General features: G+C 33.6%; 3 protein-coding genes across 7 annotated transcripts; 1 reads left to right on the plus strand and 2 right to left on the minus strand.

Moving 5' to 3' along the window:
- Positions 1 to 781: 781 nt before the first annotated feature.
- Positions 782 to 3,833, plus strand: LOC106385010. Of its 5 annotated transcripts, none has more exons than XM_013824944.3 (5): positions 782 to 1,038; positions 1,237 to 1,338; positions 1,722 to 1,984; positions 2,072 to 2,552; positions 2,633 to 3,833. In XM_013824944.3, exons 3-5 carry the CDS (start codon positions 1,757 to 1,759, stop codon positions 3,505 to 3,507), a joined length of 1,584 nt encoding a protein of 527 aa, XP_013680398.2. In that variant the 5' UTR covers positions 782 to 1,038; positions 1,237 to 1,338; positions 1,722 to 1,756; the 3' UTR covers positions 3,508 to 3,833. The 5 variants fall into 5 exon arrangements, with proteins under 5 accessions (XP_013680398.2, XP_013680399.2, XP_013680401.2 ...); XM_013824945.3 differs by having other exon boundaries at positions 1,237 to 1,283; XM_048768925.1 differs by having other exon boundaries at positions 830 to 1,038; positions 1,240 to 1,338.
- An 8-nt stretch (positions 3,834 to 3,841) lies between these two features.
- On the minus strand, positions 3,842 to 10,712 carry LOC106385009 (DNA annealing helicase and endonuclease ZRANB3). Its single transcript, XM_048768917.1, has 25 exons — positions 10,224 to 10,712; positions 9,787 to 10,146; positions 9,576 to 9,708; positions 9,156 to 9,331; positions 8,867 to 8,940; positions 8,745 to 8,780; positions 8,575 to 8,665; positions 8,353 to 8,412; positions 7,912 to 8,083; positions 7,752 to 7,823; positions 7,448 to 7,650; positions 7,208 to 7,309; positions 7,001 to 7,111; positions 6,833 to 6,898; positions 6,652 to 6,750; positions 6,362 to 6,523; positions 6,117 to 6,260; positions 5,959 to 6,036; positions 5,445 to 5,756; positions 5,180 to 5,367; positions 4,985 to 5,087; positions 4,729 to 4,874; positions 4,540 to 4,619; positions 4,225 to 4,406; positions 3,842 to 4,120 (listed from the first exon to the last, which is right to left on the minus strand). The coding sequence occupies exons 1-25, from the start codon at positions 10,695 to 10,697 to the stop codon at positions 4,010 to 4,012; spliced, it is 3,735 nt and encodes a 1,244-aa protein (XP_048624874.1). The 5' UTR covers positions 10,698 to 10,712; the 3' UTR covers positions 3,842 to 4,009.
- A 1,612-nt stretch (positions 10,713 to 12,324) lies between these two features.
- LOC106385485 lies at positions 12,325 to 15,521 on the minus strand. The gene is made up of 2 exons (XM_013825397.3): positions 14,198 to 15,521; positions 12,325 to 13,887 (listed from the first exon to the last, which is right to left on the minus strand). The coding sequence occupies exon 2, from the start codon at positions 13,877 to 13,879 to the stop codon at positions 12,458 to 12,460; it is 1,422 nt and encodes a 473-aa protein (XP_013680851.2). The 5' UTR covers positions 13,880 to 13,887; positions 14,198 to 15,521; the 3' UTR covers positions 12,325 to 12,457.
- Positions 15,522 to 20,680: the final 5,159 nt, after the last annotated feature.

Consider the following 20,680-nt stretch of genomic DNA (forward strand, 5'->3'; position numbering starts at 1 on the left):
GTGCTTACTTCACAAAAGCTAAAAGAAGTTATGAAAGAGACTATGTATCTGGGAAACACACTGGACCAAGAAACTGCAAGTGGTGAGTTAATATATTATCATGTACTTGTTCTCTCTGAACGCAAACTCTTTTGAGGTTGATACCTTAGCCTGCTTTCTGCAGATGATGCTGCGGTTGGATTCAAGCTGGATAGTTTCTTAAGATTAAGTGATACACTTGCTCCTAACAGCAACATGTCATTATCTTTGCAAGGTAAAACTATAAAACCAAAGAAGCACCCCCATCTAGTTTCTTCATGATTCAAGCTGGATAGTTTTTTTTTTCCTTGCCTCTACTCTCTTTGGTTGTAATGGGCTCATCATCATCAGTTTTGTCCTGACAAATATTTTCAGATAAAATTGAAGTCTCTAGCTGATGAAATGCAAGCGATAAATTTGGGGTTGAATAAACTTGAGCAAGATTTCATTGCATCTTAAGAGTGATGGTCCTGTTTCTGAAGTTTTCTGTAAAGTATGTTGTTGGCTATCAATACTCAAGAAATTTGACATAAGTTCCATCTACTCTATTAAAACCAGAGTTTTATGTTTTAAGTTTTTTTTTTTTTTAATGATGACAGACATTGAAGGAGTTCGACCGATAACCAACGGATCTACATTTGTCTTCTTCTTTTTTAATTCCCTAGATTAGCCCGGTTCGACCGGATGGTTTGTGTTGGTTATTTTTTTAATGATTTTTTTTATTCTTACAACAAAAGAGGATTGGTTCGCTCGCTGCTGGATCTAAATCTTATTTTAGTAATAGATTTTTTAATTTTTTAAAAAATGTACGAAAAGAGAATAATATTCAGAGACTGAAGAGAGAAAGACAGAGAGAGAGAGACATTAAAGCTAAGAAAAAGACAAAGAGGAAGAAGGGAAGAATCAGAAGAGAGACGGAAAAGGTTAAAAAGACTTAAATAAAATCTTTCTCTTTTGGTTTTGTTGGAGTGTTCTTTTCTCACAGCTCTCAAACAAGTCTTCCACTGTTTCGCTTCTTCTGTAAGTTTTCTCTGTTTGTCTTTCCTGGAAAATCCTCTCTTTCTTTATTTTGTTCAAAGATAATGGCTCGGCAGATCTCGAATACGCACTTCTTACTTAACCACAGCTGGAAAAAAACATAATCCATTTTTTTTTGTTGTCTTCACATTTTCTCGGGGAAATAAAAAAGCTTATTTTTCTTCTTCTCTGTTTTCTCAGCAGCTTGTAAAGAAGATTGAGACGAATCTCGGAAAATCCTTTGATTGGTTATTCTCTAAACTAAAAAAAAAACTGTTCCTTTCTCCTTTTTTTGTAATAAAGGTAGATCCTTTCTCTCATTCTGGTTTTTTTTTTCACTGATAAGGTTTCTGAGTTTTATTCCTCTGCTTTCTCCTATGAATCTAGCTCTCAAAGTTTTCACCTTTTTGCTTAGTTCTTCTGTATTTACAATGTCTTAGCTAGTTAGTTGCTGCTTTTAGAAAGCTTTCCACTTTTGAGTCTTTTGAAAAGAAAGAGAATATTAGTTTTCAAGATCTTTAGGGCAGCTTTAGTGTAGTTTTGCTTAAACAACTCATCCCTTCCAAGTTTTGTTGGTAACGAGATGAATCAAAAAGAACATTTGATGATGCCTTGTGTTGTGAAAATTGTTATTTACTTTGTACAACTTCATAAGTTTTGATTTATTCTTCTTTATTGGTAAACAGTGATACTGCTTACAAGAGTGTGAAGTGAATGAAAGATGCAGCACGACAGCTTCTTCCTGGGGTGCAATCACTTAAACCGTGACATTACTACGGATGCGAGAACCGGCTATCGTTTGTATCCTGTTCAAGACATTGATTCGGTGTTATCAAATGTGAATGTTGATGATACATTCTCTGCGTTGTGTGGTGATCTTTATGTTAGACAGTTGAAGGAAACAATGAAGCACACCATGCTTGTACAAGAATCCGTCTTTGAAAGTCAGGTTCGTTAATGCTTCAGTCTCGAGTCTGAGTGTTCCATGCTTCATCCAGTTCAAGAGTTTGATTCTTTGCTTATTTCTCATTTTCAGATCCATGAGCTGCATCGTCTGTATCAGAGGCAGAAGGAACTGATGATGGAAATGGAGGGAACTCGACAACACGAGGAGGCCTTGTACCTTAACTCCAGTGTCCCTAGCCTTACAACACACTGGATGAGCTCAAACGTCTCCATTTATCAAACTAGGAACTTTCCTTATGAAGAAAACATTCCTAATCAGACTGAAGCTGCAGATAATGTCAAGAAGCCTGAGAAGATGGTCTTGGATCTGGAGTTACCGGTTCTTGAGTGTCATGATGGAGAGGAAGAGACAAGTTTGATGAATGGTGAAGTTGCAAACTCTCTGGAATCTGGTAGCCAGTCGAATAAGCTGCAGTTTGATTTGAATGAGCCGGCCGAGACCGAGGAAGACTATCAGTTCCTGAGTCCAGTTTCATCCAATGAGTCTGATAAAAAGAATGAGGGAGAAGGACGTTCAGTAAAGGGTTCCTGCTGGATGTATGAAGCGCAAGGTAACATAATGTTTAACATTAAGTTTTACATATTCATTGAAGCTTTAGTTGATCTTATACTACCACTTCCTTTTGAGCAGGTTATGGAATTGACTTGAACATGTCTCCCCTTTCATCTTTAGAGGAAGTAAATGTTGTTGTTAAGAAGCTTGGAGCAGAGAAACCTCAAGAGTGTTTATCAGGGCAGTCACGAGAGTTAGTTCAAGCGCTACCATGTTTAAACAGCACTCTACTTTTGAACAAGCCACATGACTCATACAAGCCAAGGAAGAAGAAGAAGAAGAAGAAGGTAAAGCTTGGTCCAGTCAAAAAAACTTTCAAAGGCTCAGATCTTGACCTGCACTCAAGTGCTCAAGCCACTACTGATAAAGGGACTAAAGTAGTTGGGAAGAAGAAACGGAAGAAGAGCAGAAGGATATGTCTTGTTAAAGAGGGGAATTATAAAGAGATATCTGCAGCTGAGGCTATGGTTGATATGTCTAGAAAGTCTGATCGTGAAGCCTCTGATTTCATCACTTACATAAGCAGAAAAAATCTACTTATGTTGGCTGAGGTTTCTTCTTTGGTTGTTGGAGGCTACGAGTTAGACTATTCTGAGGCCACGACAGGGATGAATCTGGAGGACCACAAGAGAATTCTGAGATCGAATACTACTGCAGTTAACAAAACATCAGTCTCTAGCATTGTCCTTAAAAAGCAGAAGAGGAGCTATGTCAAGGGGAAACGCAATGATGACCTGCAAGGCACATTTTCAGAATGTGAAGCCAGCGAGGAGGATCTGCAAGTAAAGGTAGATGAAGTTTCTGGCCAAGAAGGGGACTGCGAGTTCCCCAAGAAGAAGAGAAGAAGCTCTCTTAAACGGACAGAGGATTTCACTTGGGGAGCCAAGAGTAAACGAAGACGAGTCTCTAGGATTCCTGCTGTTGATTTTCAGCATATGATCATCAACCAATAGTATAAGCCAAACTAAAGAGATGACTACAAGAATCTTAGTGGAGATGGGTTTTGCAAAAGTGTCTTGTCACAGAGATCAAGACTACAAAGGAGAATCAAAGATCCCTATATACTTTTGAATATTTTGAGGATATTTTTTTTTTGGGGGGGGGGGGGGGGGGGGGGGTGGGGGTGGAGTTAGCTATGTCTAGTTCATCAAAAATGATAATGATCGTGTTGAAACTAGAGTTAGTGCTTATACATAGCTGAGAAGAGCCAACTCGAAGTTCATTACTTTTCATTACGAATCATAAACAAGAGTGAAACAATGCATATCGTTTGTGAATCTCTGAAACTAGTAACAATGATTCTCTTAATATTGAAAACAAGGGGATCACTTTGTTTCTTTGGTCATACAGAGATACAAACACCTTTGCTTTGGCATATCAAAACTCTTTTAAAACTCACTACAGTTTCTTCTCTACAAAATTGAAGGCCAATTTACAGACGACTCAAGCTGACCTTTACGAGACAGGATTGATTTTCTGGTCTGTGGAGTACGAACTGCCTGGAACTTCAACCAGAAGGTCGTCCTCTTCCTCTTCGTCTATCACTGAAACCAAACAATCAGTCTCCTGCAAAACAAATAAAACAAAAGTTCAGTGGAACATTTATAACTCATACAACAAACGTGGAGTTGTGCTACACAATGAATCTTGCAGTGTAATGTACAACATACCTTTTTGTTTTCGTTAGCCGAGAGTTTTGTTTTCTTTGGAATGTTTCTGAGTTCCTTTAAAGTGTTTTTGAGTTGCTTCCTCGCTTTGGACCGTATTATTTTGCGTTCTGCGCATTGAGCTGCTGTGACATCGGCATGGCAGGCCACACAAAGCGTCCTCATGTTTTCCAGCCGGCACTCACCTATGAGTGATCCAAATATTCAAGAAAACTTGCTTGGTCAGTTGAATGTTCATATGAAATCATGTATATGAGAAAATTGTTAAGAATGATGTTTTATATCGTGAGTGGTCTAGTGTATAAGGTTGTGACTCACCTCCACCTCGGTAGACTGGAATAATATGATCCGCATGCCACGCGTTTCCCTCGGCTGGATCATTAACCAGGGTCTCGAGCCTTTTGTCATTAAAGGTGAAAATAAAGCAATTAAATTTCAAATATAATTTGCATCTCCAAAACACAACGTTTGAGAAGTATAAACCAAAAATTGGGTGAAGTGGCTTACAAGTTCTTTCGGGCAAACAAGACTGGAGCAACTTTGTTTATGTATTCACGCCGTTTTTCCAGTGGTAAAGGCTTTATGTATCTGACAAGTTGGTGGCAATCTAAGTTGCAGTTTGTGCAAATTCCATGTTCTATCTGAAAAAGTTCCTGAGATGTTGAAAACGAACACCTCTTAGTGATGCATTAACGAAGCAAATGAAATGAAACTTGTCAGCCATAACATAATGAAAAAATTGCCAAGAGTCCGAGAGACAAACCTGGCGAATATATCTACTGCTTGTTCTTGTCCGGTAATCTTCATAGCATTCAAGATCACAGAAAAGATCCTCAAAATACTCAGGTTCTTTGGCGTTGTTTCCCCTAAAACAAACAAAAATGTATAGACTTGATGATAAGACAGTGAAATTTCTTTTTACCAAACAGTAGTGAGAATGCACAATGTTTTCACTCACTTGCAGGGCTTTTGACAGAATTTACAGAGTGGTTCGTTGCTTGTGGTCCAAGCTTGGGTGTATTCTTTTTCCTTTCTTTGGTGACCACTCCGAAGATTAACCCTTCTCCACACTGCATTTTGAGGTAAAGGAACACTGATCTCTGAAAAGGGTGTATTCCGTCTTTTGCTCCCTCCTCTGAGCAATCCCTGAGGGAGAAAAACTCTTAATAATTATTTTGGAATCCAATATTTGAAAAAACAAATTTTAGCTTGAAGATATATACCTCACTGTTGTGACTAGTTCTTTCACTCAAGTAGCTCAACTCCAGTGATAAAGGTAGTTGCAAAGGCTTTCCAATTAGTTTCCTCTTTTCGATCGGCCGTAATGCTTTCCACTCTTTCATAAATTCTAAAATAGCTCGCACATGAACTGGATCATCCGTGAGGGATTCAGGCGAATTTTCTTTTTCGATGAATGGAGTTGAATTGCTTGCTTCAATCTCCTCTGGTCGGAAGTTCTGGAAATGAGGCCTTGGTCGTGGATCTTTCCCAGGAATGCAAGAATATAGATGAATTCTTCCAGTGTTCTGGCTCACCTGAAAGAATGTAAAAGCAGAGCCATAAGCGTTCAGCTCCAAACAAGTAGAGCTGAACAATATTGATAAATTTCACAACAGAAATGAGAAACAGATTGTATCTTGGATCCAATAAACTTAGACAAGAGAGCAAAAACCAGTTTATTTCCTGACCAGCCAAGGCAACAATAATAACGGATAAAATAAGAAGAACCGACTTTACCTCAAATCGCAGAGAATCGACGAGTGGAAAAAAGGAATTGGAATCATTCTCTTCCACAACCCCATTATCAGCAATAACCTGCTTCATAGATAAGGGTACTTATATTTCCGGACATGTCAAAGAAGTAAAGTAGACGTTCATAAGAATTATGTTCATACATTTTCAGGTTGATGATTTTCTTGGTTTTCCCGGTCTAACATAGTAGAAGAAATGGTCTCAGAAGATCTCTTCTCAGATCCGGAACCATTTTCAACAGAAGGACAGAAGATTTTTAATATTTCCAAATGAGGATTCATGTTGTCCTGCTCAGCCAAAATAAAAAGTAGTCAGCAGAAATGAGAGAAAAGCTGAGTTCCATAATCAAGGAGTAGGAGTTTGATCAATGGCAAGTAAAGATATAAACCTTGAGATCAATAGTATTTGATACATCCGTCTCAGATCCCAGATCTTCACAGCTTTCTACAATGTTGTCAGCTATTACTCTACTAGCTTGTGATGATTGTGCGTCAGGAATTTCTCTTTCACTGCTTTCTTCAGCAGGCTTGAAAAGATGTGCTCTTTCGATCTGTCCGGAAAGAAGTTAACCAAAAATATTAATGGCCGTCATATTCCCTATCAGGGACAAATTAAAACCTAAGACATGAATAACCCTCCACTGAAAATTTAGAGAAAGAGCTGAGATTTAGGAGGTACTTCGATTTCAGTCTTCGCATCATATTTTCCATCAGTGGTAGATGAAATACGGTGCAATTTCTTGTTCAGATTTTGCCAATTTGACTCGTCCATAGTATCCTGTCACATAAGAGTCGTTATTAAAGTATAAGACATAAGAAAAACTTCAAGTGGCAAATATGACAGTAGCAAACGAGTTTACCTTTGCGCAGAAGATATAAACATTCACTGCGCTTGTTTGGCCTCGCCTATGTGCTCTATCCTCAGCCTTTAAAATGCAGTCAATTGATTATTCATGAAGCAGCCTTCTCGCCTTTTGAAGAAATAGTCTTAGGAAAGGACCCCAAAATAAACAGTACATGCAAAATACCTGAAGCAACAGTGACGGTGTTTTAGGCAATTCCACAAACACAACATTTTGAGCTGCTGAAAAATCAAGTCCAACTCCCCCAGCTTCTACGCCAATTATTGCAACTTTAACCTTGAGGAGAAATCCATAGTATATGTCAAATACCACATATCCTAACAAGCCAGTCCTTTAAAGAGATGATAAACATATAGGTGATACTGTGCATACCTCACTAGAAAACTTAAATGTCTGTACAGCCAATTGTCTATCTCTTGGCAAAGTCGTCCCATCAATGCGGACGAAACCAATGCCTTTATCACACATAAATTCCTGACAAGCAAAAATCACACCAATTTTTTTTTAAAACAGACTACTTGCTCATAATATGTGAATGGAGCTGCATCAAAATAATAACAAGTTTAAAACCAGAACAAAACGAACGAGCAGGCAGAAATAAAGCATACTGACCTGAACTCCATCCAGAACCTTATGGTGATGTGCAAAAATGACCATCTTATTTGAACTTGTGTCTTCATTAATTTCTTCAGGGGTATAATCCAGTCCTCCTGATATAAGTGGATGTAAGGATAACCATTCACGAAAGGCAGAAAGCTTTGCAACACCAAGTTGTTGATAGGAGAGATTCCCGGATAGTTGATTATCCTTGTCACCTAATGCACAGCAAAAAGAAAATGATTCAAAAAAGAGTGTAAACATATGAATAGAGAATTATCCCTTTGACATCCATGGAAAGAAAATAGTTTAAACATACAGTCAGGATCATCTGGGTCCACTTCGTTCATATCTCCATCTTTATTTGATCCATGAGCCAGTTGAGCTATACCTACAAAGGTAGCTTGTGTTAACACGTGGATGAACTACAGTGGTTAGCTAAATCTTAAGACCGAATACTCAACCTCATGAACACGTACCTTCAGGTTCATGTGTGTTCTCTGTGACATCTGTTATAGCCGCATTTGGTTTATTAGCATCACTGAGAATAGTCATTGCTAAAGTTATATCAGACTTCTTTAGCTGTATGGTTACAATTTGTCTACGTTTTGGGGGTAACTGTGTTAAAACATGCTGCTTCAGTCTTCTTATCTATAACAAACGAAAAGGGATTTCACATCACGTAGTTCTTTTCCAACGCAAAACACAATGCAAGAAGCGTTAATTAAACTGTGATCTGTGAAGGTTGGAAATATTTTCTCTCAAAAGTTTCAGTTAGGAAATTGTGTATTTAAGAAATCTAGGAATACTTATAAGTTATAACAGAGACTTTAAAAATGGGTTGCATACTCAGTTCATTCTGAAGAAAAATCGATGAATAATCATTAATGCCAAACTGAAATCGAATAACCAGGACATACCATCACTGTTTGGTTTAGCAGCACGTTCAACTCCAGTAAGCGAGTACCCTTTGAAAAATCCTGAATCAATCAACATAGCAGAAAAAAAAAGAATAACTAAGATAAAAAGAACCACAGTTTATTTTAGGAAGGAAGCGACTATTAAAAAAACGTAACTACGATCGCAACTGGGAGTATCTTGCACTTATAGTAGAGAATCATGAGGATAAAATCCATATCTACCTGGAAAATTTTCCCCTGTATACCTCTGACAAGCCCGACTTCACAATAGGTTTTCGCAAACTCATACTTGTTCTTTCCCAGCAAACCAGGCCTGGTGACGGAATCAGTGTTAGAAATCTTAAAAGTAATGCGACACAAAACGTTTAAATCAAAGTTCGCAGATGACTTGCCATAGCATGTTTATCTGATGGAAAATGTCAAAGGGCCTGTGGTCACCTAGGAAAAAAAGATAAATTACAAATTCGAAGCAAATAGAAGATACTGATTTTACTAAAATTTTAATTTCCACAACCTCGATAAAGATGGAGTTCCTGACAAGAGCACTATGTGCTTAACCTTTTCAGCAACATCAAGAACTGTCTGTATCTGCATAACATAACCAAAATTGTTTAGAACATCAACCTTATATAAAGAGCATCATTTTTTGAGGATGTTCTTGAGGTGTAAGAGAGAGTGTCACTGAATCATCTCTGTGTTAATCAAATGCAATTAAATTCAAGTAGGAAATCATAGAGAAAAAGGACACAGGTAAGGTATGCTTACGAAACTCATTAGTGACAATAGCAAAGTTTTTAAGATACCTCAGATGATTCTGAATTCTTCTTTGAACAACGTACGTGATGAGACTCATCTAGTATCAAAAGGGCCCATTCGCGCTCAAGCATGGTTTTCCGAAGACGCTGAAGCATCGTGTATGAGATAACCACAACTTTTGGCCATCTTGGTAGATAGGCAGGATTATTCTGATGACCGAACACTGAAAACCAAAAAGTATCATCAAACTCAAATTTACTTAACGAGATAGCCAATTAACGGCTCTAACTACTTAGAAGCTTTCGGTTTTTAGCTCATATGGCGCAAAAGTAAGAGGACGAAGTAAAACATAAAAGAGAATCAAACTAGAGTGGAAATGAGCGGAGTAGCTAAGTCAACTAACATACTTAACAAGTGCAATATGCAGAAGTTTAAAAGCGGATAGGCAATAAAGTAAAGACTTTTACCGAGATGTATGTCAGAAGGCAAACAAAACGGCAACCAACGCTCCAACTCTTCAGCCCACGAGTAACGCAAAACCGCTGGACATACAACAAGTACGGAACCCTCACTCATAAAGCAGCCAGCAATCGCAATAGCCTGACAAAAAAGAATCAAACTTTCAGATAACAAAACTATCAAAAACTCCTTCACAATACCAAATATCATCATCATCACCTGAAGTGTCTTTCCAAGCCCCATTTCATCAGCAATAAGACACCTCCCACCTCTCCTTAACCCAAACCTCAGACCATCAACTTGAAAAGGCAAAAGCGAATCCACCAGTTTCCTCGGCAAGTTCCCAATCAGCTCTTCAACCTTCTCCTCGGCAAAATGCTCATGCTTACACGGCTCCCATCTCCCGGAAACGTACGACTGAGAAAGCTTCTCAACGACAGCAAACGTAATCCAAGGAATCTCCTCGACTTCAACGAGCTTCGACCTTCTTAACCTCCCCAAAACCATACTGTAATCTCTGATCTTATACACACCAGCTTTGCCTCCGTCTTGGTTTTGAGTGTAGTGCGAAGGCATCGCCTGAAAGGTAAAAAAAAAAAATCAATTAGAGAGCTCACGAAAACTAATTTGAGATTCGATTAGATTCCTCTTCTCACCTCGGAGAGAATCTCGTTCAATTGGCGGAGGCAATCTTGCTTTTCCGGGAACCGGAACCCTTGCAATTGAAGCGGCGTGACCGAGAACGAATCGGGAGAGCAGATCTCGAGCCTCGCGCGGAACTTCTCCACCACGCTAGTGTTCGATCCTGGTTCTCGCGAAACGTCGTCGTTTCCGCCATCGAGCTTCCGGCACTTGGATAGCCGGAAGTCATGTCGTCTCTGTGGGTTTTGTGAAGAAGAATCATCAACCGAGGGGTTTCGTTTCTCCCCGAGCGTGAATCGATCTTCTTCGCCCATTGGATTAGGTTGTGGGAAGTGAAGAAGAGAAGAAGAGAAGAAGGACGTTTGAATTTTGAAACGTAAGAGGAAGCGAGCAAGCGAGAGAGAATGAACTGTGGAAGAGAGTCGCACGTGCCCAAGTAATATAAGGAAATTAATTCCGGTCCACGAATATAAGTTCTGGTACGACATGAAACCTATCAAACCGGAATCCCAATTTAAACAGAGGCTAATTTCAAGAACGTTTTAAATAACTAGGACTTGGATTTGATCTGAACCAAAATATTTAGTTTTCAGTTCAATTTTGATAATCAATTTGATAATTAAAAAAAATTGGTTCATCACTCAGTAGTTCGGTTTTATTTTTTTAATATATAATCAAATCATATTAATTCAAACAAAAATTCTTAAATTAATCGAAAATTTGATAGTTTCTTTTATCAATTAAATCAAAGCCGACACGATCGTTTTACTTTGGCAGAATATTCGTTAATCAGACTGATTTGTTTTTGCTCATATCATTTAAAATAAAATGAAATAAAAAGCAAAAAAAAAGTCATGCAATCACTGCAAAAAAAGCTTATTCTACACATATTCAACAAAAAAAAATTAATGGGTTTTGAATTCAATTGACTTGAAACAATACAAGATTTTCTTAACAAATTAGAATTAAAAATCAACTTCTTAAAATTTTAATGAATTTTTAGAACTAGAAAACAACCTCCTAAAATTTTCATTTTCTGCTATTTGAACTAAATAAAAATCGACCAAACTAACAGTTGTACTGAATTTGCATGCCTATTTTTCTGGTTCAATAGTCAAATTTTTAAAATACCTAAACTCATAATAAAAACAAGATAGTAGAAAATAGATTATTGATTACGGTGAAAAGTTTACTATTCAAGAACTTCATAACAAAATTTATAAGTGTTATCTCTTTTTCTTACGAATCTTGAATTTTAAGTAGGCAGTGACTAGCTTTTAACTATTTGTGAAATGTGGATTTACTTTGAATCTTCTTCATCTAAGGTGTTACAATTTTAACTTTACTCATTTTCTAATAATTTTTTAAAAATCTTTCTCAGATTTTTGTCCACTCTTCGTAGTGAAACAGCCCCTCAAGAAACAATTATGATACGCTCCACCGCAGTTGCTACATCTTTCTATGATAATAAAAGAAAAAGATAACCAAACAAAACAAAAGATAATGATAATAATTTTGTTAAGAAAACCGTTTACCAAATACAACGCTAACCTTCAAGAACCAATCCACAAAACTCTTGTAAATCAATTACAAGAGGTAATTCCAAAACCATTTGCCGGTGATTATAAAAATTTGTAAACTTAAAAATATAGAGTTTTTATTTTATTTTATGGATTATAGATTAACGGTATTAAAAAGGGATTATAAGAATAAACTCTTAAGATTATTTTAATAAATATTTTTGGCTTAGCGCATTGCTGCTTCAAACTACATAAAAAAAATACAACCAAACTATATATTTCTAACCAAAATTTTGAAATGAATTAACCAAATTTTTGAACCGGAACAATCAAAATTAGTTGAAATGTTCCAAAAATATTTGTGTATTTAAATTGAAATTGAAAATTTTGATTAGTTTCGGTGAATTTTAATTAATGAACCAAAAGAATGCCGAACATCACCGTATTTTTGTTTGGTTTAGTTCAACACCATTTTATAACCGAACTAACTAAAAGTCGGATAACTGGAACCAAACTAACCGTTAGAACTGAACATGCACACCATAGTATTTATTGTCCAATTGACAAATCTTCAACCCTCTAAACTCAGCACCGTAAAAGAAACCATATACTTGAAATAGATGATTGATTTCAAAGAAAAAAATTATATTACAAGATTCAAGAAACGTATAACAAAATTCAAAAGATTTATCTCTTTCTCTTAGTAAATTTTTGATTTTAAGCAAGCACTAGCCTTCAACAACTTGTGAAGATGTGGACTTGTTCTGAATGTTCTTCTTCTTCAGCAGAGATGTTTTATCATTATCTTGAAGAGAGATTACAGTTTCAAAAGCACCAACCAATGCTTTAACCCTACTCTTCCTCTCTTCTCCAAGCTTATTCACAGTCTCTTCAATCACATTATTGAATAGTGTCCCCATTTTCTTCTTCTCTTCCACTTTTCTATGCCTCAAAACAACCTTCTCTCGTATGCCTTCACCACTGTTATAACTCATCTTCCCAACACCTTCTCCTTTATCTTTCAGGTTATTCTTATTCTTGTTCACATCACTTCTGAGTTTTGGTTCTTGAACAACTCTCTTCTTGAACTTGATCGATGTCAGAGTGGGATCTTCTGCTTTCGGTTCAAGAACTTTCCCTTTCTTGAAACTCACCGGTCTTGTTGGAGGACCAGGAGGAGGAATAGCCTTAGGCTTTAAACCAATCCTCTTCTTGATTTCGGTTTTGGCATTAGCTACAAGAGTTGGAGAACCACTCTCTTTTTTCTCAGACAAACCAGTCTTGGACCTTGAAGTAAATTGTCTTATTGGTGGCCTAGGATCTGATCTTTTAAGAGTCTCACTCTTAACACTTCCAATGCTCTTCTTCTTTTTCTTCTCCTCAAAACTGGATTCAACAACATACAAAGTCTTCTCCACTACATCATCACATCTAACAGGTTCATCAATCTCCGTCTTCTCTTTTCTCTTCACATTCTTCAGAAGATCTTCTTTAAAACTCTTTTTCTCCATGATCCTTGAAACCTTCTTCTCCAATACATCATCAATCTTCGTCTTCTTCTCTTTGTCCTTTAGATTTTTCAGTACATCTTCTCTAGAACTCTTGCTCACCTTCTTAACATCAACATTTGTCTTCTTGACCATTCTTACACCAACAGCTGAATCACTCGGAGTAGTAGTAGTAGTACTCTTTGTTTCACTTCTCTTAGCGCGTAAACCATCACAAGATTTAACAACCTCACTAACAACAGCGGCAGGAGGATCTCTCTTCGCAACATGCAACGACTTGTCAGGTTTTGAAACACTTACCAACGACTTCCTCACCAAACTCAAAGTCTCATTTTTCACCAAACCTCCTCCGCCTTCAACTTTCTTGTTCTTAACTAACTTCCACGGTTTGATCACCAACTCATCCTCACGCCTCTTCCCATGTTTACATAGATCATGAGTCGAACTCGTTTGGTTCCCACGGTAACGGGTTTGAAGCTGAGCTTTACCTCCTGTTGGTACTCGTTTATCTAACGCTCCTGTAGACTGCCGTCTCAAATTCACACTACTATTGGATACAACAGCTGGAGGAGGAAGAAGAACAGAGCGACAACTCTCATCAGGAATCATCTCTTTAACTTGTGAAATATTCTCTTCAGCCATTATCAGAACTGCGGAGAAGCAAGTACATGTTAACAGTAGTGAAGGATCTAAGAAGAAAAGTCAAAGAAACCAAACTCATACATAAACAAGGCACATTGTGATGTGATCTCGATCCTAAACTGTTCAGATCAAAATGAGTATACAACATCCAAACATATTAGAGAATGAAGAACCTATCTAAATATTTGGTTCCACTAAATTAAGATTTACTGAAAATGTTAAACAGGAGAGTCTAGTATATTTAGTTTATGATCTCATGTTCTGGTAGTGATTGGGTACAATAACATATTCCTAAGATACAAGTAAGAAAGGTGTTACCTGTAGATCACCCACCTCTCATAGGACAAAACACAGGAGATCAAGAATATTAAGAAACTTTAAAATATTTTTAAAAACAAAAATATAGTTTTGGGTAGGATTTCTAAATCCTAGTGGTAGTTGGAGGATGAATGAAGAGTGACTTAAAGAAAGTCAGAGGAAACAGAAAAAAAGAAGAAGAAGAGAAGAAAGTTAGATTTGATTCTTTAGAAAAAAAAAGGTTAGAGAAAGAGAGGGAATGTGAGAATCTTTTGACGTTTTTTGTTCCTGAAAATTCTCAGTTTTGGGATGATGATAATAAGAATTAAAAAAAAATGATATTAGTACAGAACCATGTGATTTTCAATACTCAAATCAATTGAATAACACATTTATTAGTCGAAATCTCATAATGTGTTTGACTCAACAAAAGGAAGAAAAGAAAATATGGCAGCAAATTAATTTCAATAATTAGATTTTTTAAAAATTATATTATTACAGAACCATATGAATTTCAATATTTAAATTAATTGAATAACACATTTATTAGTCAAAATCTCATAATGTTTAGGACTCAACAAAAAAAAAGGAAAAGAAAATATGGCATAAAAATTAATTTTATTGGTTGAATTCAACTCAAGATCGACATTATGATGTTAACAAAACAAGTTTTAGATTAAATAAGTCCTAGTAGTTGTAGTCCATATTAATAATCGTGTAATCAAATTAATGTGCCTTTTTGACGGATCGGAGACATGAAACAAAGTCTTTTTGTATTTTTTCTAAAGAATGATGCTCTCAGTGATGGACTGGCTTTAGATTCTTTTGATTATATATTGAAAAAAAGGAGATAAGATCTAGATGCTGAGTTGCTGACTCCCAAAACACAAAGAGATGCTTCAAATAATTCGTGCAAAAACAATAAACATATAATCTAAACTATAAAATATTTTTTTAGAATGAATGTTATGTTAAAAAGGGGAAAAAGACAATAAAAACTAAAATTGTTTACAGAGAGATTGGAAAATATTATATTAGTTGAAGAGTGTGTGTGATTTTTTAAAATGAGCACTAAGTAGATCTACCAAAAAAATCATAGAGGTAAGTAGACATTTTGGTGGAAAATTTCCTGCATGTCTACCAAACACAAACACCGTCGTGGCGTCGTCTGTCGGACATACATTTTTAGAAAGCCTAATAATGAGAAAGGATGGGCCTATATTATATCTACAGGCCCAAAGTTTTTATCTACATTGCGTTGGAAATATATTAAGGATTTGCTTAAAAACAATATATATATATATATATATATATATATATATATATCTATACTATTATTCGCGAAGTAAATTTTTGCATCCGAACTCTCACGTTGAAAGTTAGAGCGGTTAATATCTATACTATCCTTAATGAATTTTTATATATAATTAAAAACGAAATTTATGTTAAAAATATTAGATTTATATGTTATATTAGATAATTGTAAATCACGATAAATTTGTCAAATAAAAACATGTTTAAAAAAAATAATTATTATATATATTGTGTTGTTATCTGAAAATAATATTTTCCACTATATAATTTAAAAATCAATTTTATGTTAATAATATTAGATTTATATGTTATATTAGATAATTGTAAATCCGAGCTCTCACGTTGAAAGTTATAGCGGTTAATATCTATACTACCCTTCATGAATTTTTATATATAATTAAAAACGAAATTTATGTTAATAATATTAGATTTATATGTTATATTAGATAATTGTAAATCATGATAAATTTGTCAAATAAAAACATGTTTAAAAAAAGATAATTATTATATATATTGTGTTGTTATCTGAAAATAATCTTTTCCACTATATAATTTAAAAATCAATTTTATGTTAATAATATTAGATTTATATGTTATATTAGATAATTGTAAATCATGATAAATTTGTCAAATAAAAACATGTTTAAAAAAGATAATTATTATATATATTGTGTTGTTATCTGAAAATAATATTTTCCACTATATAATTTAAAAATCAATTATATGTTAATAATATTAGATTTATATGTTATATTAGATAATTGTAAATTATTATAAATTTATCAAAATAAAAAATATTTTTTTAAAAAATAATAATTATATACTACCCTTAATGAATTTTTATATATAATTAAAAAGAATTTTATGTTTATAATATTAGATTTATATGTTATATTAGATAATTGTAAATCATGATAAATTTGTCAAATAAAAACATGTTTTAAAAAAGATAATTATTATATATATTGTGTTGTTATCTGAAAATAATATTTTCCACTATATAATTTTGAAAATCAATGTTATGTTAATAATATTAGATTTATATGTTATATTAGATACTTATAAATTATTATAAATTTATCAAAATAAAAAAAATTAAAAAAAAAAAGATAATTATATACTACCCTTAATGAATTTTTATACATAATTAAAAAAGAATTTTATGTTAGTAATATTATATTTATATGTTATATTAGATAATTGTAAATTATTATATATTTGTCAAATAAAAACATGTTCAAAAAAGATAATTATTATATATATTGTGTTGTTATCTGAAAATAATGTTTTCTACTATAAAATTTAAAAAATTTAAAACGAATTTATTTTTATAATATTATATTTATATGTTATATTAGATAATTGTAAATTATGATAAATTTATCGAATAAAAAATATTTTTTTTTAAAAAAAGATAATTAAATATGTATATATATATATATATTGTGTTGTTATCTGAAAATAATGTTTTCTATTATAAAAGTTAAAAAATTAAGATATAAAAAAAATTCAAATTTAATATCAATTATGCAAAAGTTTGTATAAAGATAAATTGTCAAAATAAAAAATATTTTTAAAAAGACAATTCTTATATATATATATATTATGTTATTATCTGGAAATAATATTTTCTACTATGAAAATTAAGAAAAAAATTAAAAAGATTATGCCCGCATGTGCGGACAAAACACCTAGTATACTATTATTTGCGAAGTAAATTTTTGCAATGGAACTCTCACGTTGAAAGTTATAGTGGTTAATATCGTTTATACACTTAATGAATAAAATATATAAATAAATTAAAAATAAAAACGAAATTTAATTGATTTTGATTAGATAATTGATTAATATTAAGAATAGTAAGAATTACCAACAATTTGAAAATATAATTTAAAAAAAAAGATAACTTATGTATATATTGTATTGTTATCTGAAAAAGTCTTTAAGTAAAAAGTTAAAAACATAAATTCTATAACTAAATATTAACTACATAAAATTATTAATTATATAATTAAAAATAGAATATTGAATTATCTAAAATCTAAAAATATAATTAAAAAGATAATTTCTATATATATATATATATATTGTATTGTTATCTGAAAAAGTATTTTAGTAAAACCTTAAAAGTTAAAAACATAAATTATATGATTAAATATCAATCAAACAATTTTTTTAAATATAATTAAAAACTATTATTTGCGAAGTAAATTTTCACAATGGAGCTCTCACGTTGAAAGATAGAGTGATTAATATCGTTTAACTCTTAATGAATAAAATGTATAAATAAATTAAAAAATAAAAAACAAAATTTTAATTGATTTTGATTAGATAATTGATTAATATTAAGAATAGTAAGAATTATCCAAAATTTGAAAATATAATTTAAAAAATAGATAACTTCTGTATACATTGTATTGTTATCTGAAAAGTCTTTAAGTAAAAAGTTAAAAACATAAATTTTATAACTAAATACTAATTAAATAAAATTATTAACTATATAATTAAAAACCGCGTTAAAAAGTTTAACATTTTCAAAAAAACACATATTGTTTTAAGAACATTGAAAACCGTGTTAAAAAGTTTAACATTTTCAAAAAAACACATATTGTTTTAAGAACATTGAAAACCGTGTTAAAAAGTTTAATATTTAAAAAAAAATTATGAATCAATAATATTAATATAAAATTTTATCCAAAAAATTTAACAATAAATGTATAAACAAAAAGACAAACAAACCCTAAACCATATAATCCTAAGCATTATTTTAAACCAAACCTAAATCCAACCTAAACCAAACGCTAAACCTTTCCTACTATCTAAACCCAAAATCCTACCTAACCCTAAACCCTACCTAAACCTAGAACTTAACCCTATCTAACCCTAAACCCTACATAAACCTAACCCTAATCCCTAAACCCTTCCTACTACCTAAACACTAAACCTATCTAACCATAAACCTACCTAACCCTAAACGTAAACCCTACCTAACCCTAAACCCTATTTAACCTTAAACCCTATCTAACCCTAAACCCTATCTAACCCTAAAACCCTACCTAAAACCTAGGGTTTAGGGCTAGAAAGGGTTTAGTGTTAGAAAGGTTTTTGGTTAGGTAGGGTTTAGGTTAGGAAAGGTTAGTAGGGTTTGGTTAGGTAGGGTTTAGGGTTAGTAGGGTTTAGGGTTAAGTAGGGCTAAGGGTTAGGTAGGGTTTAGGATTAGGGTTAGGTAGGGTTAAGGGTTACACTAAACCCTACTAACCTTAAACCCTATTAACTCTAAACCCTTTCTAATCCTAAACCCAACCTAACCCTAAACCCTACCTTACCCTAAACCCTACCTACCCTAAACCCTTTCTAACCCTAAACCCTACCTAACCCTAAACCCTGACGAACCCTAAACTCTACCTAACCCTAAACATTTTCTAACCCTAAACCCTGCCTAACCCTAAACCCTACCTAACCCTAAACCCTTTCTAATCCTAAACCCTTTCTATCCCTAAATCCTACTAACCTTAAACCCTGCTAAACCTAAACCCTGTCTAATTCAAAACCCTACCTAACCCTAACCCTACATAACCTTAAACCCTACTAACCTGCTAACCCTAAACCATACCTAATTCTAAACCCTACATAACCCTAAACCCTACTAACCCTAAAACCTACCTAACCTAAACCCTACCTAACTCTAAAACCTTTCTAACCCTAAACCCTAACTAACCCTAAGCCTAAACCCTACTAACCCTAAACCCGACCTAACCCTACATAACCCTAAACCCTACTAACCCTTCTTAACCTAAACCCTACCTAACCTAAAACCTTTCTAACCCTAAACCCTAAACCCTACCTAACCTTAAACCCTAAACCCTTTCTAACCCTAAACCCTTTCTAACCCTAAATTCTACCTAACCCTAAACCCTACATAATCCTAAACCCTACCTAATTTTAAACCCTACCTAACCCTAAACTCTACCTTACCCTAAACCCTTTCTAGCCCTAAATCCTACTAACCCTAAACCCTTTCTAACCCTAAACCCTACCTAACCCTAAACCCTACCTAACCCTAACCCTACATAACCCTAAACCCTACCTCCTAAACCCTACCTAACCCTAAAACATTTCTAACCCTAAACCTTTTTTAACCCTAAACCCTACCTAACCCTAAACCCTACCTAACCCTAAAACATTTCTAACCCTAAACCTTTTTTAACCCTAAACCCTACCTAACCCTAAACCCTACCTACACTAAACACTACCTAACCCTAAACCCTACCTAGCCCTAAACCCTACTAACCCAAAACCCTACCTAATTCTAAACCCTACCTAACCCTAAATCCTACAAACCCTAAACCCTACATACCCTAAACCCTACCTAACCTTAAACCCTTCCTAACCCTAAACCCTAAAAACCCTACCTAACCCTAAACCCTACCTAACCCTTAACCCTGATAACCCTAAACCCTGCCTAAACCTAACCCTAAAACCCTACCTAAACCTAACCCTAAAACCTTACCTAAACCTATAACTCTACCAATTCTAAACACTAAAAAATAATCTCAAAACTTAAAGCTAAAAAAACCTAAACTCTACAGCTATGCAATTTGTTGTTGTGATATTCAAATAACAAATTATATAGCGGGTTTTAAATCTTACATCCATTATTTTAATTGCCAAAATATTTTAAAAGTTGTATCTTATGAATAAAAAAGGTAAATTATATTTTAATAACGTTAAATTTTGTTAAAATAGAATGAAAAACTATTATCATAAATAAATAAAGAATTTTGATGAAATTTAAAAATCTTCGAATCAATAACAATTAATTAGTAATATTTCAAAAGCCTATAAACTATTATAGCAGTAGAATCTCAAAAAAAAATTAAAGTTCTCAAACATTTATTTGCCAATAACCATCCTTAAATCTTTGTTCATTCAAAAAAATAATATTCTTTACATAAATTGGAAACAAATTTTGTTTTTTGACTAGAGACCCAAGTTTAAATTATACCACTAAAATATTTTAATATTTAATTGTTTAGAATTATATATATTTATATATTCGAGAGTAGATAATGCATAGATGATACTAAATTGATCGCAATAATTTTTTTTGGAAAACACAATATAACTAGTATAGTATAAAAATAACTTTTTAAAAATTTATGAAAATGTTTAAGCCCGCATCGCGGGCAA

The sequence above is a fragment of the Brassica napus genome, chromosome A3, assembly GCF_020379485.1.
Source record: "Brassica napus cultivar Da-Ae chromosome A3, Da-Ae, whole genome shotgun sequence".
NCBI lineage: Eukaryota > Viridiplantae > Streptophyta > Magnoliopsida > Brassicales > Brassicaceae > Brassica > Brassica napus.